The 27,790-nt window shown below is 38.8% G+C and overlaps 1 protein-coding gene across 4 annotated transcripts in view; it reads right to left on the bottom strand.

Moving 5' to 3' along the window:
- Positions 1–212: 212 nt before the first annotated feature.
- Positions 213–27,790, bottom strand: part of Slc9b1 (solute carrier family 9 member B1) — a 52,398-nt gene continuing 24,820 nt past the window's right edge. For all 4 annotated transcript variants that reach the window (XM_028857346.2, XM_037207129.1, XM_037207127.1 and 1 more), the window contains 9 exons: positions 25,700–25,870; positions 24,615–24,757; positions 23,543–23,670; positions 18,356–18,531; positions 9,836–9,942; positions 8,498–8,647; positions 6,863–6,971; positions 5,699–5,835; positions 213–619 (listed from right to left, as the gene is read on the bottom strand). In XM_028857346.2, coding sequence (XP_028713179.1) covers positions 407–619; positions 5,699–5,835; positions 6,863–6,971; positions 8,498–8,647; positions 9,836–9,942; positions 18,356–18,531; positions 23,543–23,670; positions 24,615–24,757; positions 25,700–25,870 — 1,334 coding nt within the window. In that variant the 3' untranslated portion in view covers positions 213–406. The remainder of the gene's footprint in view (positions 620–5,698; positions 5,836–6,862; positions 6,972–8,497; positions 8,648–9,835; positions 9,943–18,355; positions 18,532–23,542; positions 23,671–24,614; positions 24,758–25,699; positions 25,871–27,790) is intronic.

The following is a 27,790-nucleotide window of genomic DNA, read 5'->3' as shown; positions in this document are numbered from 1 at the left end:
TGGTGGTTTTGCTCTTCCCATTTGAAGTTTAGCCTCTCATCTTGCCATGCTCAGAACTCAAAGCATTTTTTTCTCTCTTTAGGTTCATTTAGTTTTTACTATGCTTATTTTGTATTACAACATAGAATTCAGCCTTAAGGATTGCTTTGCATTTCCCTATGGTATTTGCTAACTTTATTCTTAAAATAGGCAAATACCAAACTAAAAAAGCATTGCATTTAATACTGTTTTTATTAAGTTTACTTTGGACACAAAAGTCAGACAGAGGAAAACCCTGTATAGGAATTGTACATTTACTGACTCCAGGCTTCTATGAACAATCTCCAACCTTCTGTACTGTAACATTTTTTTTTTCTGTCATGTGAGATAACTCATTAGATGAAGCAGGTGGGGGATGGCAAACTTTTTAATGTTCAAACTGTGACAGCTCCATTTCTATAGGGCCTGTCACATCACTACGATCAAGTATTTTGGGTCCCAGAATGCCGATGAGGAGAGCTCCATTTGGAGCTGTGATCAGGATGGCTAGAAAGGCTACTGTCATCACATCCTTCGAATAGGCTTCCAAGTGGGGTGCCATGTCCCTTGCTTTCTCTAGAGCCAGAGGACCTAAGACAGCCTGCAGTAAGGGAAGACACAGGGCAAAGGAAAAATGTTACTTGGAGTTAACATATGATAAACATAAATGGCTCTGTCATAAAAGCACACACAATCAAACTGAGTGATAAAGTACTAGAGAGAAAAGACCAAATATGGAGTAATTTCTATCATTTAATCATTAATTGTATATTTTTTAGCAAATATACCTGGAAGAAAACAACCTGGACAAATCAAAGGGTAGACATTTGGGGGCCAATTGTGTACTCCTCTCCCTGTGGAATTCCCACCTCAGCACCTCTTTCATGTGCTCATACTGTTCCCGGAACTTAGGGCTTACAAGTGGACTGGTATGGCTTACACGTTTTTGTCATAGGTTCATGTCTGCAACAAGACAGCACAAACACGGATGTCCCCAGGGTGTGTGCTCCTCCCATTTCCCTCCTGTGTGGGATGAACGGGAAACTGGTCAGAGCTGGATCTGGCCAACTGCCTTTGAATCCTGTTCTTGCCCAGTCAGGTGAGTGATCCCTTAAATAGGGGCTCCAGGTCACTGACCTAACCACTTGTCTGCACCACAACACCTCACTGGATAGTTATGACAATGAAACAGGAGAATGCAAAGGGTACCTAGCACACAGTAAGCATTCAGGTCATTTTGAGTTTCTCTCTTCTTTCCCCCTGAGGAGATATATTCTTTTAAATTCCTCCTGAGTCAGAAAGGTGCCCATGCCTCCCACTCACAACCCTCATCCAGCTAGTTATCTTTGATCATTTATTTACTTATTTTCTTTTGTTTTTGAGATAAGGTCTCACTGTACAGCCCATGTCTACCTCCTGAGTACTAGAATTACAGGCTAATTACAGCAACTGTGGCTGGTTTATATTTTTTTTTATTTATTGTCTTTATATTTACTTATTATTTACATATATAAATCTAGGCAAGAAATTGCCTTAAAATTTCCAGGAATTAAACATAAGTACACATCATCTATGGAATTGTACAGTAATGGCATAATGGTAGAAATGTTACTTCTCATGTGGGACATTATGGCAAAAGAACCCCCCCTCCATTGAAGATCAATAATTAAGGGTTTTTTTAATGATAACTTTTAAACTGTTTTTATTTTATGTGAATTAGTGCTTGTTAGCATGTGTGTATGCATGCCATATGCAGAGGCACCCATAGAGGCTGGAAGAGGATATTAATTTCCTGGAACTGGAACAAACGGTTGTGAGCCAGCGTGTAGGTACTGGGACCTGAACCCAGGCCTTTGTGAGAGCACTGAATCCTCTTAACCAATGAACTATATTTCTCCAGCCCCACGTAATAACTTTTTATTGAACACAAGCCAGTGTGCTAGATGCCAGAGTGAAAAGAATCAGACAGAAAACAGGTTCTAAAGAATACTAAAATCTATATGAGGTTTTGAACATAAGAGAACTGCCAAAAACATTAAGAGACGATGATAGTAACACTAATAATAATATTTTCACTATTATGTAGCGTTTGTCATGAAGTAAGTGCCATTCTTTTTTTTTTTTTTTTTTTTTTTTTTTGGTTTTTCGAGACAGGGTTTCTCTGTGTAGCTTCTTTGCGCCTTTCCTGGAGCTCACTTGGTAGCCCAGGCTGGCCTCGAACTCACAGAGATCCGCCTGCCTCTGCCTCCGATGCTGGATTAAAGCGTGCCCACGCCGGCTGTAAGTGCCATTCTTAAAGCTTTACATGTATTAACTCATTTACTCCTTTGACAAACTTGCCCATGGGAACTACTATTAGGAGGTAAATACCCTCACTAAACATTGGAGATTTAGTTATCATTTCACTGGAAAATTCAAACAGCAAGCTGAATTTACATCTGTGAACACCTTTGTGATCTTCTACCATTTTCCTCTAATTTTCACCAGAATCTCTAACTAAATACATGAGAGAAAGTCTAAAGCTTAGTGCCTTTGTCTGACTTCCACTGCTGTGATAAATACCACGACCAAAACCAATCTGACTAGAAAAAGGTTTATTCTATTTACAGCTATCATCCATCATGAAGGGGAGTCAGGACAGGAACTCATGGCAGGAACCTGGAGGCAGGAACTGAGACAGAGACCAGGGGAGAACCTGGCTGAAGCTGACTATGATGCTCAGGGGTCACAGACACTATTTCAGCAGTAGAAAAGAGAAGAATGGGAAGAAATGTTAAACTTAAATTTTTTGTTCTAACTCATATGGGACACAAGGTTCTTCTTGCATAGCTGGTGGTATAGTTCAGTGGTAGAGCACTAGCCTACTATGCGCAAGATCTTGAGTTTGGGAAAAAAGTTTCTACATGTCTTTCCAGTTCGTGATGTTTGTACAGAATGCATCTTAGCTTGGACGCTAGGAAAAAGGGACAAGAGGAAGCAGAGTAAAGCAGCCTCGGTAGTGGGCTTTCTTCATACCTGCTTGGGTTTCATTCTGCTTTAGGAAATGCTGGATAAACCAAAACACAAGTGTATCAATGGTAACAGACAGACAGATGGAGATTCTTCTTATAAATCTATTGTTTGCTGCCCAAAAAACATGCTATTCTATGATTTGAAGGTAAGACAAAATAACTATAATATTGCTCATGGAACACCACTGTATAACAGAAATTGTACTGAGAGCTTTACAGGGATTATTTCATCCAACCTCACACCACCACCATTCAGTAGATATTGTCATAGATCCTTATATAAAAGGAGGAATTCAATGAGCCAAGAGACAAAGAAGTAACTACCTAAAGGCCGAGGCAAGCAACATAGTATTCAAAAGCAACAATCTGGCTTCAAAGGCTTGTGGTTCTAACCCTATAGAGAATTTTGTTTCATAGAAATTTACAAGCTTCTATTTTGTAACTGCAAAATGGAGGGGAAAAAATCGCAGGAAAGAAAGGTTTTAATGCTGCCATCAAATGTTAACAGTTGAACAGTAAGTAGCAATACCTTCTAAAAGAAGGAAAGTATTATAGAATAAGAGGATAAAACTACAAATCATTAATTCAATCATTTATTTGTGTAGGTATGCAGGACATGTTTACCTTTGTCCTAGCTAGTTTTTCTGTTTGTTTGTTTTGTATTTTGTCAATCTGACACATTAGAGTTATCTGAGAAGAGGAACCACCATTGAGAAAATGTCTCCATCAGATTGCCTATAGGCAACTCTGTAGCATTTTCTTTTTCTTTCTTTCTTTCTTTTTTTTTTTTGTTTGTTTTTTGTTTTTTGAGACAGGGTTTCTCTGTGTAGCTTTGTGCCTTTCCTGGAGCTCACTCCATAGCCCAGGCTGGCCTCGAACTCACAGAGATCCACCCGGCTCTGCCTCCCGAGTGCTGGGAATAAAGATGTGCGCCACCGCCGCCCAGCTCATTTTCTTGGTTAATGATTGATCTGGGAGGGCCCAGTACACTGTGGGAGGCACTACCCTTATGCCCATCATCTTGAATGGTATAAGAAAACAAACTTGACCAAGTTATGGAGAACAAGCCAGTAAGCAAGGTTCTCCTGACTTTTCCTCACGCCCTGCTGCTGGGTTCCTGCCTTGAGTTCCTATGTTGGCTTCCCTTGATGATAGACTGTGATTTGGAAGTATAAGATGAATAAACACTTTCTCCTCTCAGTTGCTTTTGGTCAGGGTGTTTTATCACAGCAATAGAAATCCTAATTAAGACAACGTTCCTCCTGTCAGGAATTGTGTCAAACAGTAGGGAAAAAACAAAAAAGGAAACAAACAAAATGCCCCCAAAAGACACTCTCTCTGTTCTTCCTGGTAGTCACAGTCATATGACATAGAAACAACATGTATGCATTGTGTGGTGGAGTGAGTGGCAGGGTGCCGAAAGATACACTTACAAAACCAGTGTGTCTCTAAAGGTGTAACATTGGCTTCGATAGCATTCAGCCAAAGAAAAATAGCCCCATATTAGGATGTTATTTTATTTTACATATTTTTTGAGACAGAGTCTATCTATGTAGACCTGGCTGTCCTAGAATTCTCTATGTAGAATAGGCTGGCCATTAGCTTACAGAGTTAATGCCTGTCTCTGCTTTCCAGGTGCTGGAAAAGGTATACATCACCATGCCTAGGCTTATTTCATACTTTAGGGAAATAGAAAAAAATTTTCATAAAATTTAGAAATCATTTGTCCTTTAAAAGCACTCTTCTAAATTTCAGAACAATTGCTTTAAAAACAAATCTTTTAAATGTTGTTTTGTGTGTGTGTGTGTGTTGTACATGTGTGTGCACATGTATGCACGAGTATATGTGCCTGATTGTGCACATGGGGAGGCCAGATGTCAGCTGTCCCCTCAGTCACTCTGCCTGATTGCTGTGAGCCATGGAGCTCCCAGGTTACCAATGGGCTGGTAACCCATTGGTAACTGCAAGCCACGGCAGTCCTCCAACCATCTTTGCCTTGCCCTCCCCACACCCAGCCCGAGGACTACGGGCACTGCAGCCAAGCCTGTTTTCATGTAGGTGCTAGGGATCCAAGCTCAGCTCCATACTTGCATGGCAAACACTCTCTCCCCAGCTCTAGGTTTTAAAAACTAGTTATCAATCAAACATGGGAAGCACAATTTGTCATTAGAGAAATATTTTTTATTTAGAACTTGGGGGAGGGGGAGGGAGATGGGAACCCTTTCCTTTTTTTAAAAGCTTTATTTATATTTTTACTTATTTATTTATTTAGTTTTTATGTGTATTGATTGGTGTTTTGCCTATATATACTCTGTGTGAAGGTGTCAGATCCCTGGGACTCGAGTTACAGACAGTTGTGAGCCTAGTTTTCTGGAAGAGCAGCCTGTGCTCTTAACCGCTGAGCCATCTCTTCAGCCCTCATTTAGAACTTTTCTTTTTTTTTAGAATTTATTTATATTTTATATATGAGTGTTCTGCATGCCAGAAGAGGGCATCATATCCTCTTATAGATGGTTGTGAACCACCATGTGGTTGCTGGGAATTGAACTCAGGACCTCTGGAAGAGCAGCTGGTGCTCTTAACCGCTGAGCCATCTCTCCAGCCCTCATTTAGAACTTTTAAAACTTGTCCAAACTAAAATTATTATTAATGACTGAGTATGTTCCTACCTGGACTGTAGCTTTGGGGATCCATGATAAAGCAATAAATACTTTCTCCTTAAAACGAAATTCAGCAAAAGACATCAATGTAAAGGTGGCTATAATTCGAGCCGATAATGCAAAACCCAAAGTAGCAATACACATGCCTACAATACATACAAACAAATGTAAAAAACAAAGCATTTGGGAGGAAGCTATTTTTGCCTAGAGAGATGAATTCTAAAATTTCTGAAAATATTTTGAGGCTGTTGCTTCACTATATCTATTTTAAGTAAAAAACAGTAATTATAAAGCATACAAAGTAAAAATGAGGTGTTGTTGAGTGTGTATATGTGTATGGGGTGTGTCGGGGTGTACATGTGCACTTACACAGGTCAGGGGTTTATGTTTGGTGTCTTCCTCAATGGTTTCTTCTTTTTTTTTAAAAAAAAAATTATTTACTTTTATTTCATTTGCATTGGTATTTTGCCTGCATGTATGTCTGTGTGAGGGTGTCAGATCTTGGAGTTAGAGACAGTTGTTAACTGTCATGTGGGTGTGGGAATTGAACCCGAGTCCTCTTTTAATCACTGAGCCATTTCTCTAGGCCTCAATGGCTTCTTTTTGAGACAAGGTGCTGACTTTGGAGCTTACTAATTGGCTATCCTGGTAAGCTTCAGGGATCCTCCTGTCTCCACCTCCCAGTGCTGCTGAGACTGGGCTTTACATGGGTGTCTGGGATCATCTATGGGTCCTAAGGATCCCATGACTAGCAATTTACCAGCCAAGCTATCTCCCCAGCCTTTACAGAGGCTTCTACTACAGTTTAGATTATGGGAGGTGGGAGTACCGTGAAAAGAAAGAGGATGACAGGACAGGCAGTTCACTTGAGGTAATATATTGTGAATGGAATGTGTTTAATTGTGAACTACCTTTTGGGGGGGACATGTTTAACGGAATGTAGTCAGAAGCATCTAATGATACCTAATGTTTCCTGTAATCCCTTTCTTTGGATCACTTGGGTTGTCTTTGATGAAAACAAAGAAATGTACAGGTAGAGGAAAAGACAGCAGATACGATTCAGAGTAATTTTTGAAGGTCTTTAAGGTTACTCAAAGGTATGGTATACAAAAAAATAAAGTATTCATAATTTTAAAAATCCATTTATATTTTCTGTGCTTTATGTACTCTTACCAATAGTTTTCGATTCAAGAGCTTCAACAGATACTTCTGTTCCAACTAAGCCAAAAAGAAGTGGCTGAAAAACATTCCACATATTTGCGACAATTTTTTGGATTCCAACCTATAAGAAAGAGAAATGCATTTCAGTTATTATGGCATAACTCACTTCAGAATTTTACATTTTTTGGTTATTGAGTACATACATTTGGCTGCATTTCAGAAATTTAAAGCCATTTTTAAAATTTAATAAACTGATGATACTTCATTTTTAGGGAAAATGTTAAAACTTAACTTATGAAAATTGAGCAATGTCATTTATCCAAACAGAATTTGGTTAAGGAAACAAACAAAGCCATACAATAAGCAGTATCATCTCATCACTGTGTTCCAGAAAAGGAAAAGTCTTTGGAGTCCTCATAATATTCAGAACTAGGGACAGAAACACAGCACGTGGGATGAGAACATACCCAGCTCATTCAGCCTCCTGGTCCATCAGAAGGGTGTAGGAAAACTTGCTGAATGACAATTCTGGAACCCAGTGCATGAAATGAATTTAGACAGGTCATAAACAAGCAGAAAGAAAATATTCTGGTACTTTGCTAGGCCTGCTTCCTAAGACTCATGTTGAAAATTATTTTCAGTAACTCTCCTATTCTGTTGGCAGGAATGTAAGTACTGAAAATCTTTCCAAGTGATAATTTAGCAGTAGCCGTCAAAATAAAGACTATTTTTTTTTAACCTAGAAATCCCATTTCTATGAATCTATCCCTACAGGATACTTGTATATATGAAAAGGCTACATTAAGAAATCTGTTCATGGTAGTAACATTTTTATTTTAAAAACAGAATATATATCTACAAATATAGTAGTGGTTAAAATGATTAATTTAGGAGAATAAGCTGAATATTTAGGGGGAGTAAGGAATAAAGGAATCATTTGCATTCAGTCTATATGTTTTAATCTTTATGAACATGTTTTCCTTTTTGTACCATTTTTATGCCATCAGTTAAAGAAGTATAAGTTGAGCAGGTAGAATGTCTCAGTGGGTAAAGCTGCCTGTCACAAAGCTTGACAACCTGAGTTCAAGTACCAGGACCCACACAGTGAAAGAAACAACTGACTTCTATAAGTTGTCCTCTGACCTCCTTGTCCTTCCCATAAATAAATGTAATAACTATAATAATAATGAAGTATAAATTAAACAAGTTCATTCAATGAAAGGAAAGCCAAAACAAATAGTGAGCAGAATAAATATTCACTTTTAGCCAACTTAATTCAAGTACTAACTAGTGTAATAGAATAAAAAACAAAACCCAATATAGCATTTGGGGCACAGATATGCTAAATTTTAGGAACATGTTTTCATGGATAAATTGTAGAACTAAAAATATAAAAAATAAAATAACTAATAAGAGCTATATAATCAAATCACATAAAACTCGGAGGAAATCCTGATGTGAGAACACATGTTCTAATTGCATTTTACTATAGTTCAAAGAGGTTTACTTTAATACATAAGTCCTCACTCCATGCACTTCCTAGGGGAAGTGGAACATCTTCCAGTAGATGGAGGCAGTTTTCCAAATGCCCATTATGTAGTTCAAAATTCAGCTATTTTTATCTCTAAAGAAATTAGAAATACTCGCCTTCTCTTTAGCCCATTTTTTTGCTGCCATGAACGACAACACTAGTGTGACCAGTCCTCCAGATCCATGTAAGCCTAAGTGCTGACAGCCTAAGACAGCAGAAATACATATACTCAGAACAAGGAAGGCTCGCCTCTGTGTAAGTCTCTCCTAGAAATACACATTTAGAAGTTGTTTTACATTAAACATACAAGATGTAGCATTATTCTTACCCTTTGCTACAATATTTGTAAAGGTTGTATTAAATAGTCTCTAAAATGTTGATTTGATTTTGCATCAAAACTTTCAGCAAATTCAAAACCAAGTAATTCATCAAATATGAGACTTTCCCTCTTTACACAATGCTGACAGCAACAGGAAAATGCTTACCACACTACCTGAAAAGTGAGGAGACAGTTCCTCCAACAATGAGTTGTTCAAAGTAAATTTTTGAAGATTTCTTTATTTAAAAGATTTGGTAACTTTGATGCAAGTTACCAAATTGCAAACAATTACAAATGACAATTGTTGAGTTCAAAACCAGACTCAGCTATATATGGAGAGACTCTGTCTCAAAATTGCCACCACCAACAACAACCAGGTCTAAAACCCTTGTCAAAGGGGGAAGGAGGCAAATTTAAATCAGAAAATTTGGATAAGTAAATTGGAACTTATCTCTGTTGTAAAGATGTTCAGGAGAAAGTTTTGGAAAAAGAGACTAAGAAAATTGTCAAGGATCAATAGATGATTTAGTGGAAGTGGGGGTGGAGTGGAAGGGAGAGGGGAGTCACATCCATTCTTCTCAGTATTTTAATCTGCCAGATCAAGACACAGAAACGTTAACCAAGACTGCTTGGAATCAGCCACTATTGGGCTCAGTTTTAAGCATACAGTAGGCATCAGAGGCAACTTTCACGGAAAGAGTCTTAAGCATAGAATTTTGTTTCACAGTCTTTCTAAAGTTGTCTCAGAAAGTTTTATGCTGCACCCATGCTGTAGCTTGGATGTGAACTGTACCCCAAAGTCCTTGTATTAGAAGCTTGATTCAGGGTGGTGGTGTAGGGCACGGCAGGACCCCTGGAAATCAGGGAAGCATGCTACTAAGCAAGTTATTAGGGTTCAGTCCCTTCCTTCTTTTGCTGTGTTCCAGGGTTCATGACATAGTTAGCTTTGCTCTGCCGCTCCTTCCTGCAATGGTACACTGCCAGGGTGATGAGGGAGGTTGGTAGCAGACTGCAACCCCAAACTGTGGGCCGAATAAACCTTGTTTTAAAGATTAAGAGTATACTAGGTAGTTCATTACAGCGATGGGAGGCTGATTAACACAATAAAGTTCTACAAACCACTTTTTTTATTTACCTGATCTCCACTTGGAAAATGCTGAATAAAAATTCCCATAACAATTCCTACCAGCACACCAATAAATACATCCCGCAAGGATGATAGGATATTGCTGACTACACTACCTGTAAAGGCACAAAATAAAAGAAACTTTTCACTGAGAAATATTTTCATGTTCACTGTACATTAGAGAATAAGACCTACGTGGTTCATGAGGAAGAATAACATTTCATAAAACAAATTACAAAATTGGACCCTTAGTAGTGGCATGTGTGAAACGTATTCAGAGCTCTCTGAAGCTAAATGTCTGTTCTTAATAATTTCATATAAACACACAACTGAAAATATCCATTGTATAAATGGGTCAGAAAACAAAGAAATCATGTGCTCTCCTTACTCTTAACCTATCAGACCTGTAAGGGAGAAAATGGGAGAGTGAGCGACAGGAGCATTGATGTGGGCTGCTCAGGCCATGCTGACAACTCTGATATGCTGTGTGTAAAACAAACACTTAAATGTAGAAAGGTCAACTTACTGAGAACAACCACATAAAACATTTGTATGCCACAGTTAAGCCTAAATATAGATGAGTCAATTAGGTTTTCAAATGAATAAATATTTTATATTGAGTCATTGTGTATTTTAAAAGGTAAACAACAACAAAAAAACCCTTGATCCTCAATTTAAAAAATTATTTGTTTTTACTCTGAGCATTGAATTAGCTAAACATATGTGTTAGAAACATTTTCCACTCAAAAGAATAGAGTGATATTGGTTAAGATGCTGGACTGGGAATCCTGAGCCTGGACCCCCACAGGCACACCAGAACTGAACAATAACATCCTAAAAGCCTTCCTGGAACCCTGTGTGCCAATTAAGAAGATGTGGCAGTCACACAAGGGGAAAGTCACGAACAATGGCCTGGAAACAAGTGGAAGCCTCTAGTGTGCATTGTGCTGCTGGCAGCCCATCCCCAAGCTGGCACAGCAGGTGCGGGGGGGGGGAGTAATCCCACTCACTACCTCCCCATTCAAAGGAAAAGAGAAGGCAGAGGCAGTTTTGGAGGCGGCCTAAAGAATTGGCCTTTGTCTTTCCTGCTTCTAACCTGATGCCCAAGTGTTGTCAAGAACAAAGGAGAAGTCAGAGACATGCTCCTGAACCAGAGAGCTTTTGAAATTGTGCCAAGCGTATAAAGGAAAATCATCAGTACTTTGCAAATTTTTAGAAAATATATGCTGGAGGAAGTACCTTCAAACTCATTTTATAAGGTCATCACTACCTTGATGCCAACACCAAACATACTGTAAGTAAACTATCCAGTGATGATAGAGTACCAGAAACCAGAGGCCTTGAACCAGACCAGTGACTCATTGCAGTGAAAATTTGCTAGGAGAGCTGATAGGACACTGAGGGCCCCCAATGCCACCAGGACGAACGAAAAGGGACTGGAGAGACAGGAAAGGAGAAGCAAAGAGTTTTTTCTTTATGTTTTGTTTTTGTTTGTTTGCTTCCTTGCTTTACTTTGTTTTGTTTTCTCCTGTGTGTGTGTGTGTGTGTGTGTGTGTCTGGGGCGCTGCAGAGGTGATGGGAGAATATGGGAGGACCAGGAGGTGAGCAGATTTGGGGTACATGATATGAAACTACCAAAGAATGAATAAAGAAGTTAAATTAAAAAAAGAAAACTACAGACCAATATGCCTGATAATTATGGAAGAATCCTCAATACAATATGAATAAATTCAATTGAACAGCACATTAATTGGGTTATATATTATGATCAAGTTGGATTTAATTCTGGAACATAAAGGGATGCAAATGGATTTTTAAAAAGATTTTATTTATTTTATGAGCATCTTGCTTGTGTGTATGTATATGTAAGATGTGCATGCCTGATATCTTATAGATGCCAGAAGAAGGCATCAGATTGTCTTTATTTGGAGTTAGAGATGGTTTTGGAGCCACCATGTAGATGCTGGAAACCAAACCCAGGTCCTCTAGAAGACAACAAATGCTCTTAACCACTGAGCCATCTCTATAGCTCCCCAAAAATGTTTTTTATCTGAGGTCAAGATACAAAACTCTGTCATGAGATACAGTAAATTAAAAGAAGAGACAGAAATCATAAGACCACCTTTTTGATACAGAAAGAAGCATTTGATGAGTCCAATAACCTTTTATGATAAAGTCACTCAATTTAGAATAGAAGCAATTTATCTCCTGATAGCCCTATAAGAAAAGCCCAGGGGCAACTTCATATAGATTGGCAAATAGAAATTTTCTTTTAAAGATTGGGAATAAGGCAATAATGTCATTTTCCCCAATTCTAGTCTCAAGGCATTGGAAGTTCTAGCTAGAGAAATTAGGCAAGAGAAATAAAAGGCATCTAAATGGAAAAGAAAAAAAAAAATCCCTCTTTATGAGTAGATTGACCTTATATACAGTTTGGATCCCAGAACTCACATTAGAAAGTCAGATGCAGTTTGACTCCAACAACCAGTAAAAGGAGATGGAAGGCAGAGGTAGAATTTTTGAAAGCTTGAAGCTCACTAGCTTGGTATACAAAGCAGTGAATAATGACAGACTCTGTCTCAAAACAAGGGTGACGGTCAAGACTGACACCAGAAGTAGTTCTCTGATTCCACATGTACACTCGGGCATGCTTTTCACCTGCACACCATCCCCTGATACACACACAATGAGATACAGGAAGAGAAACCTAACATTTATCCTCCAACACACAACCTGTCAGAACTAATAAACAAAACCAGCAAAGTTGTGTGCTGTGAAATCAACACTAAGATATCAGTTATTTCATATATTAACAATGAAAAATTATAAAAGAAAACTATGGAACTCATTTTGAATAGCATAAAAAGAAACAAAGAATAAATGTAATTAAGGAGGTGAAAGGCTTGTACTGATAATTGAAAACATTGCTGAGAGAAGTTATAGACATGTAAGTGGAAAATACATTTGTGCATTAGAAGATTCAAAATAGTTATGATGTCCATACATCCATACTAGTTGAAGAAACCTCTTTATTTTATATGATTCCTATCAAAAATTCTAATGGATAGTTTGCTAGAAATGGAAAAGAGAACCCTAAAATTTATATAGAATGTTGAGGGACAGTGAAGAACCACATACTAGTGATCTTAATGCATGTGCAATTTGACATTTTGTTCTTTTTATGAAGCACAGTTGGAGTTTACTTTTTTATTTTTTTATTTTTTATTTTTTTTGATTTTCGAGACAGGGTTTCTCTGCGTAGCTTTGCACCTTTCCTGGAGCTCACTTGGTAGCCCAGGCTGGCCTTGAACTCACAGAGATCCGCCTGCCTCTGCCTCCCGAGTGCTGGGATTAAAGGCGTGCGCCACCACTGCCCGGCGGAGTTTAAGTATTTTAATACAGGCTTAAGCACAAGGATTAAGAGAAAGAGGGGTACCCAGAGGAAAGTAAGCCACACCTAAGAGCATGGGTGTGTGCTGTGGGATGTCTTTCTGTATGCTGTGAATATGTGTTATTTCCATTGGCAAATAAAGCTTTACTGGCCTATGGCAGGGCAGGATGGAGAAAATTCAAGAGAGATAATGAAAGGAGAAAGGAGTTGGGAGAGAAGCCAGAGGCTTGATGCTAAAGGGGCAACAAGATGTCAGCAGACCAGTAATGCCATGGCCACGTGGCAACATGTAGATTTATAGAAATGGGTTAATTTGAGATCAAAGAGCTAGCTAGCCAGAAGCTAAAGCCATAGGCCATACAGTTTGTAATTAATATAAGCCTCCGTGTAATTATTTTATAAGCGTCTGCAGGCAATGGGGCTGGGCAGGACTGGAGAAACTTCCAGCTACAGGTGTGGTCTTCTCTAAGAAGACCTGCAGAAAGTAAAACCCAAGTGTGGGTGGGTATGGACTCTTCAAAGGAGAGCTGCCGATATTCTGTTCTTGATTTGTATTTTTCTAATGATTACATATGTTGAACAACTTTCAGATGCTTCTTAGTCATTTGTGTACCTTCTTTCAAGCCTAATTCCTGTTCTTTTAGCATTAGTCATCTGTAAACACCCTAAATTTACTTCTCCAAATTCTGGAGAGCAAGAAGTCAATATCAAGGCACCAACAGCTCTGGTGTCTGGTAAAGGTCTTTCCCTCATAGGCCACCTTCTCTGTGGTCTCATGTGGTGAAAGGGCTCCAGCCACACCTTTCATCAGAGCCCTAATAGCATCCATGAGGAGTGCCCTCATCCTCATCATTCCCAATAGGCCAAAGCTCAGACATCTCACTGGGCATTAGATTCCAGAATTGAATTCTGGAGACACATAAACGTTCAGATTGTAGCAAATGGCTTCGTTCATTTTAGCCTGAGGCATTTTCTTGTTCTTCCATATAATCTTCACATTATTAAACTTCTGTGATGACATTCTCCAAGTGTCATGTTTCCACTCTGGTTGATGTGTCACATATGTTTGTAAGGTTGGTATCCCTATTTTACCAATATTTGCTTTTGTAGCCTGTTAGTGTTACATCAAAGAAACTATTGCCAAGTTCAGTGTCATAAAGCTTTTTCTTCATTTTATTCTTTTGAATTGAACATCTAGTTTCCCCATCACTGTTTGCAGAAGAAACTTTCCTTTCTCCATTAAGAACCCAGGAGTAGTGGCTCACACTTTTATCCTAGCACTGGGGAGCCTGAGACAGGAGAATTGCAGCAAGTGCAAAGCTAGCCTAGGCTATACAGTGAGTTCCAAGCCAGTCTGGGAGTGAGCCTGTCTCAAAACAAAAGGAAAGATAACATTAAACACAGGCACAAATGTTTCTATACAAGATATTCAATCTATTATTTTAATAGTAAATATTATAGCCAATTACAATTTTGTACAGGTTAGTAATTCTGAAGCAATCCACTAATACTATACAACCATTCAAAATGACATAGAAATTGCCTGGATGGTTATATGTAACTAGTTCTGATTGTTTGGTAAGTTGGGCAAGAAGGATCATGAATTCCATGTCAGCCAGTATAACAACAGCAATCCTGTCTCCAAATTATTTTCTATATGAAAAGTATGTTTGTGATAATAAAAGTTAATAGCAAAATAATTAGATTATGTATAGAGATGAAAGGCAAAGATTGGGGCTGACAATGGGGCTGGAGAGATGACTCAGCAGTTAAGAGCACTTGCTGCTCTTGCAGAGGATCTGGGTTCAGTTCCCAGCACCCACATAGAGGCTCACAACCATTTGTAATTCTAGTTCAGATGATCCAATACCCTTTTCTAGCCTCTGGGCACTGAACACACATGGTGCACAAACTTATATGTATGCAAAACATACATATGCATAAAAATAAATCAATAAAAATAAATAAATTTTTAAGAATTAGGGCTGTTGAGATGGCTCAGCAGTTAGAAGTGCTTGCCATGCAGACCCGACCATCTGAGTTCAATCCCTAGGACTCATGGTGGCAAGGAGAGAAAAGGGGTTGGAAAGATGGCTCAATGGCTAAAACACACTGCTCCTCCAGAGGCTGAAAGTTGTCCTGAGCATTCTCAACTGCCTGTGACTTCTGCTCCAGATCCAGTGTCATCTTCTAGGTTCTGAGGGTACCCACGCACATGTAGCATATATACACATAAACACAAATAAATTCAAATAAAAAAAGGAGAGAACCAACTCCTAAAACTTGTCCTCTGACCTCCACACATGTTCAGTGGCATGCATCCCACACCCCCTACCCCACCATATCCACCACAGTAACAACAAATAAAATAATAATAAAGGCAAAAATAAAGGAGCCAAAAAGAAAGAGCAAAGTTCCCTAGCAATGGGACTCTAACTGCTCAGTTGCTGGCCCAGTGGATTGTGATGCCATAAACAGTTAGAGACTAACTATTAATGGCACCTCATTCCTAATGGCCAGTTTTAAGGACAAGTGGTCCTATTTAACTGACTACCTCAACATAGTGAGTTGCCCTCCTGAACTCAATTAAAACACAACTCCACACAAATGGCCCAGGAGGCAAGGCTAGATAACTTGTCTTAACTGCTTTATAAAAGGAAACATTCCCTCTCAAGGGTACATCACTTTCTTTTTGAGACTTAGCCTGCTGTCCTCCTGGTCTGGTAAATACTTTTATTCATATGCCTTGGACTCATGGTACTCCTGCGGACAGTGTGGTCAATGTTCAGTGATTTTTGTAATGGGAGAGGACTACGGAGATGGCCCTGATAGTAAAATCCTAGATGGCAAGCCTGAGACACTAATGGAGCTGGACATTTGTAATCACAGTAATGAGGAGGTGGGCACAGGAGGATCTCTGAAGCTCACTGGCTACTCATCCTAGCCAAACTGTTGAGTTCCTAACACAGAGAGATCCTGTCGATGGCCAGTCAGCCTAGCCAAACTCTTGTGCTCTAGGCACAGGGAGAAATCCTATCTCAACGAATAAGCTGAAGAACAATTGAAGAAAACATCCAATGTCAACTTCCACATGCACATGTGTGCACATAGCCACACAACCATACATGCACATATGTACACATGTACACGCTTAGACACAGAAACACATAGAATAATGGGAGACAGAAATAAAGAGAAGAGGGGAAAGATATTTATATAATAAGGCTGAGAAAATATTCTTACCTAGTGGGGATGACTATTACAGACTTTATTTTTATCTTTTATATTTTTAAATATATTTTCTGATATTTAAAAAGAGACAGAGTCTGGATGGCCTTGAACTCCTGCGTTCATGTGATCCCTTCTCAGTCTCCTAAAATGCTGACATAGGCACACTACCACATCCAGCTCTTATCCACACCACTTTTAAAATTATCTTAATGCTTCTAGAATGTAGACAACTGAATTTTAAATACTGCAGATAATCAGAGCATCACTGACTGTGGAAATGCTAGCTTTTGAAAACTTTTCTTCAAAACTAAGAATTCCAATTTCGAGACCTGATTTTCTTGCTATGTGTTTACTACCCAATTCTCCTGTGGCTGTGTTATCTTTGTCAACAGTTTTCCAACAACTCCATAAGTGTGTCTTCAGGAGGGCAGTCTGTGCTCACTTACCTTCACAGTGAGCATGCCCAGCATTGGAGTGGTGCCTTCTGGCATTTTCCCGTTGGCCACTGTGAACTTTCCCAGCATCTCACTGCAGGTCCTTTCACTCACAGGGCAGCAGCTGTGTGGCTGGAGACCCAGTACTTTCCCCACCTCACCCTGCCTGTTTTGCCAGTTCCTCAAGCTCCAGGAAGACTGAGTGGCCACTCCTCTTCCAGGTCTTGTCTAGAGTTATGTGATGTTCCAACATCATGACCACAGAGCCACCATGGCCAAAGACATTACTATGCCTTTTCAAATTCTAGAGTACCCTATGGAAATGTCAGGAAAGAGCTTCTGATATTCTGAGATGAGCAACAGGTGGTGACCTCGGACAATGGTCACTGCAAGAAGCAGAAGCTGGGTTGAGGGGCTTCAGGCTGTGATACACAGGCTTTGTGCTATCTGTCAACTGCATTTGTGGGCAACCACCATGAGCTTCCTTGGCTGTCTTCTCTAAAAAAGACAACTGTTAGTGTCTGCTGCTCCAACTCTGGAAAATGGAGCACTCAGTCCATACAGAAACTCATCCACCATTTCATCCATCAAGAGGCACTGGGGAAGAGGCCAACATCCTTTGCATATCGCTTCAGCTCCTTGTACTGACAAAGCTGAATTCTAGGGGCCAGCTGGCTTCCCACTTGTCTCCTCAGGAGTGCTTTGAGCATACAGCCTCTCTAGGGCCTCTCATCAATTGTGAATTCCAGTGTATTCTTTTTGAACTTGGCACAGTTGGCCACACTCTCCTTGACTGTGGATCTAACACTTACTGTGTCCAAGTTACCCTGGTGGTCCCAGCTTTTCTCAGCAGTGGTGAAGCATGGGCACTACCAGCCCCAAGACAGCATGGGCTCTAGTGATAGGTGGCTATTTCCACTTTACTGCAGTCTGGGCTCTTTGTGAGCCCAGTTCCTACTTTCACAGTATCTGTAGTGCTGGTCAAGACCAAATGTCACCTTGCAAATCTAAACTGGTATAGTAAGATTTTGTCTTAACACTACCAAAAGGGCACATTGTTGTCCCAGCTTTGTATGTTTGAATTGTCTTAATATCAAGCAACCTGTTATTAGGATGGTAAGAAACATACATTTCAAAAACACTTAGTCAATGTATTAGTAACACTATATATAAACTGACAAAATTCCAAAGCACCAAAATCAGATAAATGGCAAGGATGCAGATAATCAAATTAGTTGAAAAAGTTCAGCACTAAAATGAATTCATTTTGTTAAATACTATTTAGGAGCTTTTTGAAAATTCATTTTATTTTCTAAATTTTAAAAGATCCTATTGAAGCATTTTATCTGGTCAAGAGGAGCTTCTATGAAGAATAAAGAGATATTAAAGTCTTGGTTAATAAATATAGAGAGAATGTCAGAAACCCAGCTTTAAAAACTACAGAAAACATAAGTGAAACATTTTCTTATTTACCTGTGGAAAAGACCATGCTCAAGAATGTGTTGAATCCAGTGATGGCCACGACATCATCCATACTGCTGGCAGCCACCAGCAAGGTTGGAATGCCTTTCTCAACACCATATCCGTTTTCTTGCAACAACAGCATGGAGGGCACCACAACCGCAGGAGAGACAGCACCTAGAACAAAGCTGAAAGGCAGACTTTGAAAACGCACCGGCGGCCCTTTAAGCAGTTAGTGTTCTGCTGTCAATCTCACATGGCATCATTCTGCTTTTGAGTGAAGGCTCCTAACGGTGATAAAGTACTGTGCATGTCATTTATTGTTGAATAAAAGTTCTCAGACATGTGTCCTAAAAAATTGGACTGATCATAAATTGCAGGTCTCCCCTCTATCTGTACATCGTTTAAAATGAAGATATCAATACAATAAGAAAATTCATAATACAAGTAGCAGACAACAAGAGAATCCTCAATGGATAAGAAACCAAGAGTATTCCAGTCAGAGCTAGATGAGGATTTCAGAAGAAAACACAAGTCCAGTGTCTAACACTGCTGCAGAAGAGATGCTATACTTTTAAAGGCACCCTAACTACACATGGTGGATACTCTAAACTCTTCACAGCAGCTGCACCATGTCACAGTTCCACTGGCAGAACACAACAGATGCAGATTCTCCACATCCTTGCCAATATTACACACATATATTGGCTAGCCTAATGTAGCCACAATATTTTCTTATTTTTGCTTTCTAATACTTATCGATGACAAGAATTACAGGTGTTTGTTGACCATTTGTATATTTTCTATGGATAAATGTCTTTTTAACACACACACACACACACACACACAGACACAAATCTTCAAAAAAACAAAATCAACTTTAAATGCACAAATTAAATACATATATATATATTGCTTTTTCTATAGAATAGCAACAAGTAACTGGAACTTAAAATAAAAAACAACTTTACAGGAGTATTAAAACATAAAATTACATAGGAATCAACTTTAAAAGCATGGATAATAGCTACATTACACATCTGAAAACTATAAAACATTGATTGAAAAAAATAAGCTTCAATAAATGGGTAGGATAGGCCACAGTCACAGATTCAACACCGTGTAAGCTAACTAATTCCAAATTATATAGTCAATTAAAACATTAAAAACCCAAGAAGCTATTTTTGTTTATAATAATTGACAAACTCATCTAAAATGAGTATGAAAATGTAAAGAACTCAGAACAAATAATCCAATCCTGAAAAATAATGAATCTGGAAGACTAAAATAATCATACTTGAAGATTCACCAGAAAGGTATAGAGATGAAGAAAATGTAGTTAAGACCAGACATCTAGATCAATGCAAGAGAATAAACATTCAGAAATAAAAACCCCCCACACATGCGCAGGTTTGTCCAGCAAAGCTGCTGCAATGACACAATATGGATAACACCTGCAGTAACTGCTGCAGGAACAACTATACAGCCTTAGCAAAAGCATCCTGGCGCCTCTCTCATGGCACACAATGAAAATTGACTTACGGTAGCAAATGTACCTGCCTATGCCCAAAAGCTTGTATTATGAAACTTCTATGAGAGATTAAAAAAAAAAACCAACAAGCCTTTTTGTTGAAGTTGGCAAGAATCTATGATGTTATACAAATAGAATAAATCATAAAAGAAACAGAAAACTGAAATCAAATTTTCAATCTCCTCTGAGATGCCATCAAAAATTAATGGGGAGATTGGAAAGACACAGGTCAAAAGATACAAACTATAGCTGGACAGGAGGACTAGATCAAGAGACTTGCTGTGGTGCATAGTGACAATGGATGATGTATGATAGTCTGGAGCAGTCCCCACCAAAACAGTAACTGTTAGGTAGTAATACTGCAATTAGATTTAACCATTCCATGATACACGTATATTTCTAAGTATCATGCTGTATATCACTACAGATCATTTTACCTGCCTATTTAAAACAAACAAATGATTTATTTTGTAAACTTTTAAAAAAGAAATCTGAAAGTTTTCTACTTTTAAAAATGTACATTTTATGTTTGTCTTTACTTCACTTGACATGTACTTTAAGAAAAACATCATAACAATATTTTATTTTTCCTTAAATCATATTTCAGTTACCCAATATAATTTCTGACTAGAATTTCCTTATCCTGACTTGAAATGTCATCTTATCACAGTGTTATACACATAAGCATATGGACAAGCATGTAAGCCCTGCATTCAGACTACAAGGTAATTACACTCACAGCACATTGTATTAACTTTAAGTGATTCATTTAACCATCATATGTCTGTTTTTCATTCTGTAAAACTGGAATAATGTGAGAATTAAACCATCATGAGAATTATAAAGATGAGTTAACATGTAAGAAGTTCACAGAAGAATCTGTGGCAGACAGCAAATATGACAAAAATGCATACATTACTGCAGTAACTAACAATTTCAGATGGGCATTTCTGGTGTTGGGGAACTGGGCATGCACCTCTGACTCTACTTTTCTTTTGATGTGACAGTATCCTTTGGAGAAGCTGTTATGTGACTCCTGTGCTTAAAGGAATTAGACTTGAATTATGTATTTGGAAGTTATAGCTTACAGATAGAATTTGAAATCATTAGACATTACAGAAGAATGAAAATAAGAAAAAAGAGATCTAATACGGGTCCCACATTATTCCTTTATTTGAATGCTAGAAGCAAAGGATAAGGGTTAGGGCAAACAGGAAGAAAGGCTTGCCAAGTTAGGAACAGTCATGGACAGAACTCTGTCCACATCCTCACAAATTCACATGGAAGCTAACCAGCAATGAAGCCAAATTCAGAGACAAAACCTTTGAAGAACCAATTAAAGTTAAATGTGGTCATAAGGGTGGAGTCAAATCAAAGAGGACCAGTATCTCATAAGAATAGAAACAGATCCCAAGGACACCTCAAGAGAGGACAGGTTTGGCTATTTGTCCCTGTGCTTTTTCCAATCATGGTCTCAACAATTCTTGCTCATACAATCCCTCCTCTTTCTCAGCAATTGGACTCCCGGAGCTCCACCTGGGGCCTGGCCATGGAACTCTGCATCCGCTTCCATCAGTCATTTGGATGCGAGTTGTACCACGACAGTTAGGGTGTTTGGCCATCTAATCACCAGAGTAAGGACAAATAGCCAAACTAGTGGAAACACATGAACTATGAACCTATAACTGAGGAGCCCCCAACTGGATCAGGCCCTCTGGATCAGTGAGACAGTTGATTAACTTGAACTGTTTGGGAGGCCCCCAAGCAGTGGGACCGGGACCTGTCCTTAGTGCATGAGCTGGCTGTTTGGAGCCTAGGGCCTATGCAGGGACACTTTGCTCAGCCTGGGTGAAGGGTGGAGGGGACTGAACCTGCCTCAACTGAATCTACCAGACTGAGCTGAACCCCCAGGGGAGTCCTTGCTCTGGAGGAGATTGGAATGGGGTATGGATTGGGGGGAGTGCGGGGGGGGGGCAGGAGGAGGGAGGACAGGGGAATCCGTGGCTGATATGTAAAATTAAATTAAATTATAAAATTTTAAAAAAGAGAGAGGACAGGCCATGTAAAGATACAGGAAGGAGGTAACACTCTACAAGCCAGGGAGACACTGCAAGAGAGATCAAACCTGCCAGCATCTTCACCTTGGCCTTCCAACTTTCAGAACTTTAAGAGGTTAATTTCTGCTGTTTTAGTCACTATATTTAACTAGTTACTAAAGGAATCAAAAGGCAAGTCACATATTAGAAAAAAAGTTTATAACGTATAAACTAGATGAAAGACTCTGGTCTAGAATATAAACATAGGGAGCTGGAGAGGTGGCTCGGTGGTCAAGAGCACTGGGTGCTTTTCCACAGGATCTGGGTTTGATACCCAGGACCAACATGGGCAGCTCACAATCATCTATAATTCCAGTTCCAGGGGATCTAACACCTTCCTCTCACTTCTGTGAGTATGGCATGCATACAGTGCACAGATACATGCAGTCAGAAGATCCATTCACATAAAAAAGATGATACATAATTTTAAAATTCAGTAAGAAATTGAGCAACTCAATTTTTAAAACTGGCAAAAGGTTTGAACTGGCATTTTACCAAAAAAGCTGTATGACTAGTTCCAGTGTATAAAACAAAGCTCAGTGCAAGTAGTTATCAAAGAAATAGAAGCTAAGTTCAAAACAGAGTACCATTTATAGTCTCTAGAAAATACGGTGCAAAAACAGTATCAGTGCAGAGGATGTGACGCCCTGTGATCTTAAAGACTGAAGGTATAATCAGAAGACATTTCACGTGGATGTCTTTTCATTTTATAAATAATAAAAATAGGCTGGATGTAGCTTAGTGATAGAATACTTGCCTCATATACTTGAGGCAGTCAGTTTGATTTCCAGCACAGATATATGTATACATATATGTATGTATGTATGTATCAAGGTATTTTACAATACAAGTTTGAAACCCACTATATTTGGCAGTGAGTATGCCATGGCTACACTTTTTTATCAATCTGACTGGAATGTAGAAGTGGATGCAAGAATTAATGAAAAGTAGTTCGGAGCTACAAGACAGTGACTCCAACCTTGAGGAATTTTGATATGAGGGAATGGATAATAGAGAAGATAGATGTGGCCCTACACCAAGAGAAAAAGTTTTGTGTTTTTATTGCTTTGAAAAGAGAAGTATTTTTATTTATGTGTCCATTAATGCGCTCTCTCTCTCTCTCTCTCTCTCTCTCTCTCTCTCTCTCTCTCTCTCTCTCTCTCTCTCTCTCACACACACACACACACACACACACACACACACACACATATCACAATACTGTATGAAAAAGTGGGACTGGACTACTTGGCACTAAACACTGAGGAACATTACTGTTTGTGTAACTGACAGTAGTCTTTTACAGAGATTGGATCTGCTTTGTACCTCTGACTGGCCTTGAACTATGTATGATGTTACCTCAGCCTCCCTAGTGTGGGATTAGAGGAGTGTGCCACCATGCCCAGCTGAATTTGGTAGAAGTGGAACATGACTCTACCTTTGATCCTTGCCCAACCCTGGTAAAATGATCTTAAGGGAGAACTTGGCTGTACAATATTCAGAGTACCCAAAGCTTTAACCAAACACACTTAACTACATAATTTCATGTTATGAGGGAAGGGAGAAAAATATTACCCTAATAGGAACCCCCATTGCCAAGGAAACTTCATAAGGAAGTGGGAGAAAAAAGCAGCTGAACAGGCCTCTATGAGGCATGGACCGAATGACAGCCTCAAACAAACTCCCTTCAGATGCTTCAAAGCCTGAAATAGAAAAGGTGGCATTTAGATAAACTTAAAAAGGCCAACAGAAAATTATCTAAGCAAACACTGTAACAAAGCATTTCTTTGAGGGATAGCAACTTCACACTTGATAAAGTGTTCATCTAGAGACTTGCAAAGATTTATTTCTCCAAGATTATTTCTACCTTCTTTAATTTTCCCACTGCATACTACAGTGATAATATCCCACTGGATTTTCCCCTCCAGTTAATTAGTGGTAAACTATTTAATTTAATAGTAATAATAAAAAATATTAACATGTCACAGTAAAAAACATTATTTATTTCAAAAGGAAATACTTGTCTATTTTCTTAGTTGTTCAATGATGTTATGAGTGATAATTATTTAACCTCTTGGTATAATTTCAATAAATCTATATAAACTTTCCACACTTGATTCTGTAGCTATCATATCTATGACTAGTCACCTTTCAATAATTCAAACAAATCTCTGATCTCCAGATTATAGTATTTTAAGAAATAGTTTAAATAACAATAATGTAAAGTTAATCAGGAACATATTTCTAGATAGTCATGAAACAAATTATTGAAATTTTAATCTCTTTTAAAACAGAGAGACAAGGAAGCTTTTATAGGATTACCTTATCCTTTCTTAACTGGAAGCAAATAATATCCATAGAAAAGCCTCTCAATTAATAGTGGTACTGCCTAGGGTACATCTATTTCTATGCATGTTATTGAATATGATCACTAATAACAATTTTACATCATAGTGATTTCTCTTCATATAAATAATGATGGCTGGAAATAGAAATTATGAAACCAGTATTTTGGTCAAGTCTTTGCCATCTTAGGTTTACATGCAGACTCTACTTAAAACAGTTATAACAAAAATCCTATTTCTTTTTTTTCTGTTATTTTCTAATATGTAAAGGAATTTTACTCAAAATTGAATAGGAAACTTACCTGTGGGTCCAGTCCAAGCCCAGCTCGTATTAGGATAATAGTAAGGGCCGTGTTTCTTAAAGCTGAAGACCATGTGGTAGGAATATGGACAAATTTATAAATAATTGGAACATTCCTGATGGTGAAACCAGCCAATAACATGCCTGGGAGGGGAGGGAAGGGAAGAAAAAGAAAGAGAAAAGAAAGTGTATCTGAAGTTAATTTTCCAAGGGAGATATGCAGGGTAGTTTGCACACAAGGAGAGGAAGTGGAACAGGTAAAGAGATGTGAAGCACAAACCTGCACAAGTGCGGTATAGCAAACAATTCAGAGATGCTGGGACATAGACAGCAGGGACAAGAGTGCAGACAATAGACCGTGGAAAGGTTCTCCTCTATGGCAGAGTCAGGGGCTAGGGGAAGGTTTCATAGAGGAACTGCTGTAAGGATCTTGCAGTTTTTATGTGTTGGTCTGGGTGAATTAGAGAGTGGTGGAACAGGCCATAGAGACCAGTAAGAAGGATACGCCATTGTTCATGGCGAAGTAGCGAACAGCCCAGGATAGAAGTTGTGAAGAAGAGGGTAAAGATTCACTGAGCATTTAGAGATACAAGACCTCAGAAATATTTCTCCCACTAACTTTCCTGTCTACCTGGAGAGTCACAGAACAAAAGGATAAAGAAACAGTACATAATACAGCAGTGGCAGATGGGTACACAGAGTACAGATGCCCATGCAGCATATTCAATTATCATAAGATACTAGTGCCTCACTCATCATAATATGCGCAATGTATTAGTTACATGACATGTACAGAACTTCAGCCTTTTCTAAGTTTCCTTTCCTCTAGAATGCACTTTAAACTAAGTTTAAAACTTACTAAATAATAAGGCAACACAAATCATAGAGGATTTTCAAAAATAGACTGTAAAAAATCTGTATGTAGAGAATAAACCTATATGAAAAAGCTATATATACACATACAGTAAATATATATAATTAGACACTAGATCCACATTATAAAATAAAATAATATATCTAGTCCAAGTAGAAAACATTCAAGATTTACAAATAGTCAACAAAGAATACAGCTAATTATATACTTACCCAGAAGAGGTGGAAGTGGGGGCACTACAGGTATTCTAATGATTTCTAAAATTTTCCCCCCAAGGAAGGCACTGTAAAAAATAACTATAAGTCCAAACAAATTTCCACCAGGGAGAACTTCTTGGCCCATAAGGGCCCAGAGTAGAACCCATAATAAAATGAGTGTAACTCCTGAAATATAAAAAAGATTACATCTATATAAACATAAATACACATGACCAAAAATGAATTCTATCAAATATATTAACATACAGACTTATATAGCTATGCACAGCATAGATTAACATTGCATACTGGTTGAAGTTAGTTATTAAGATATATTTCAAAGATCCTATCAGATTAGCAGACAAATATTAAACAAATTATTTTTTTAAAGCATTTTAAGGGGGCCAGGTAAAAGTGCTTGCCGTGAAACCCAATGGTCTGAGGTTATTCCCTGGATACCATGTAAATATTGAAGGAGACAACCAGAACCTGTTACACAAGACTATTTCCCCGAACTCAACAAATGTGCCATGACACACTTGTCTTCTCATTAAACACACATGTACACACATGCATGCATACACACACACAGACACTAAAACAAAAATTTCAGATTCTATGTGAATTACTTTTCTTTGTAGTGCTGGGAATTCAACCTAGGGTCTCACATATGCTAAGGATACCACTGATATCCTTGAATTCTGTACACAAAGGTCTTTTTCTTTTTCTTTCTTGGTTTTTTTTTTTTTTTTTTTTTGAGACAGGGTTTCTCTTTGGAGCCTATCCTGGAACTCACTCTGTAGCTGAGTGAGGCTGGCCTCGAACTCACAGAGATCTGTTGTGGATATCGTTCTATATAAATAAAACACTGATGGCCAGTGACCAGACAGGAAGTATAGGTGGGACAAGGAGAGAGGAGAATTGGGGAAACAGGAAGAAGGAAGGGGAGACACTGCAGCCACCGCCAGGACAAGCAGCATGTAAAGACACCGGTAAGCCACAAGCTGCATGGCAAGGTATAGATTTATAGAAATGGGTTAATTTAAGATATAAGAACAGTTAGCAAGAAGCCTGCCACGGCCATACAGTTTGTAAGCAATATAAGTCTCTGTGTTTACTTGGTTGGGTCTGAGCGGCTGTGGGACTGGCGGATGACAGAGATTTGTCCTGACTGTGGGCAAGGCAGGAAAACTCAAGCTACAGAGATCCACCTGGCTCTGCCTCCTGAGTGCTGGGATTAAAGGCGTGCGCCACCATCGCCCAGCTTTCTTTCTTGTTTTAAGGTAGGGTCTGGCTTTGTCACCTATGCTGGTTTTCAAATGTGCTCTTGCCTATGCCTCTAATAGCTAGCACTATTGCCCACACCATAATGTCACATTATGAAGAAATGTCATGACAATGATGAGATTTTCTTGAGTTTTAAAACAGCTTTTCCAGGAAGACTACAAGCCTGACTGGCTGTGATACAAATTCTCAACTTAATTCATGATCATAATAGCAGAGCAAATTTTTAAACATGAGGAGATTAAGTCTTTGTACTAAAAAAAAAAATTACTCAGGTAATATTTTTGTACTTATTAGAAAGGGCAAAGCCTGCAGGAAAACAAACATGGACATTGTGGGAATGGTTACAAGGTACCGTATGTGCAGGAAGTATTGGTGGACAGGGTGAGTAAACATAAGTAGTATAGAGCGAGTGAGATGGTTGAGCAGGTAAGAGCATTTGCCACGCAACTCTGACTACCTAAACTTGTCTTGAGCATCCAAGGAAAAAAGATTCATGCTATGGTTCACATCCAGTCCCAATACTAGCACTTCCATGGTGTGGTGGCTTGAATAGGTGTGGCCCCCACCAATTAATGTGTTCGAATGCTTGGCCTATAGGGAGTGGCACTACTAGGAGGTGTGGCCTTGTTGGAAGAAGTGTGTCACTTTGATGGTGGACTTTGAGGTCTCATATGCTCAAGCTATGCCCGGTATGGCACAGTCTCCTTCTCCTTTACCATGTCTGCCTGCATACTGCCGTGTCCCACCATGATGATAATCTGAAAGTGTAACTCTGAAAGTGTAAGTCAACCCCAATGAAATGTTTTCCTTTATAAGAGT

The sequence above is a fragment of the Peromyscus leucopus genome, chromosome 6 (assembly GCF_004664715.2).
Source record: "Peromyscus leucopus breed LL Stock chromosome 6, UCI_PerLeu_2.1, whole genome shotgun sequence".
In the NCBI taxonomy this organism is placed as follows: Eukaryota; Metazoa; Chordata; class Mammalia; order Rodentia; family Cricetidae; genus Peromyscus; species Peromyscus leucopus.
This window is presented reverse-complemented; position numbering and strand designations above follow the sequence as displayed.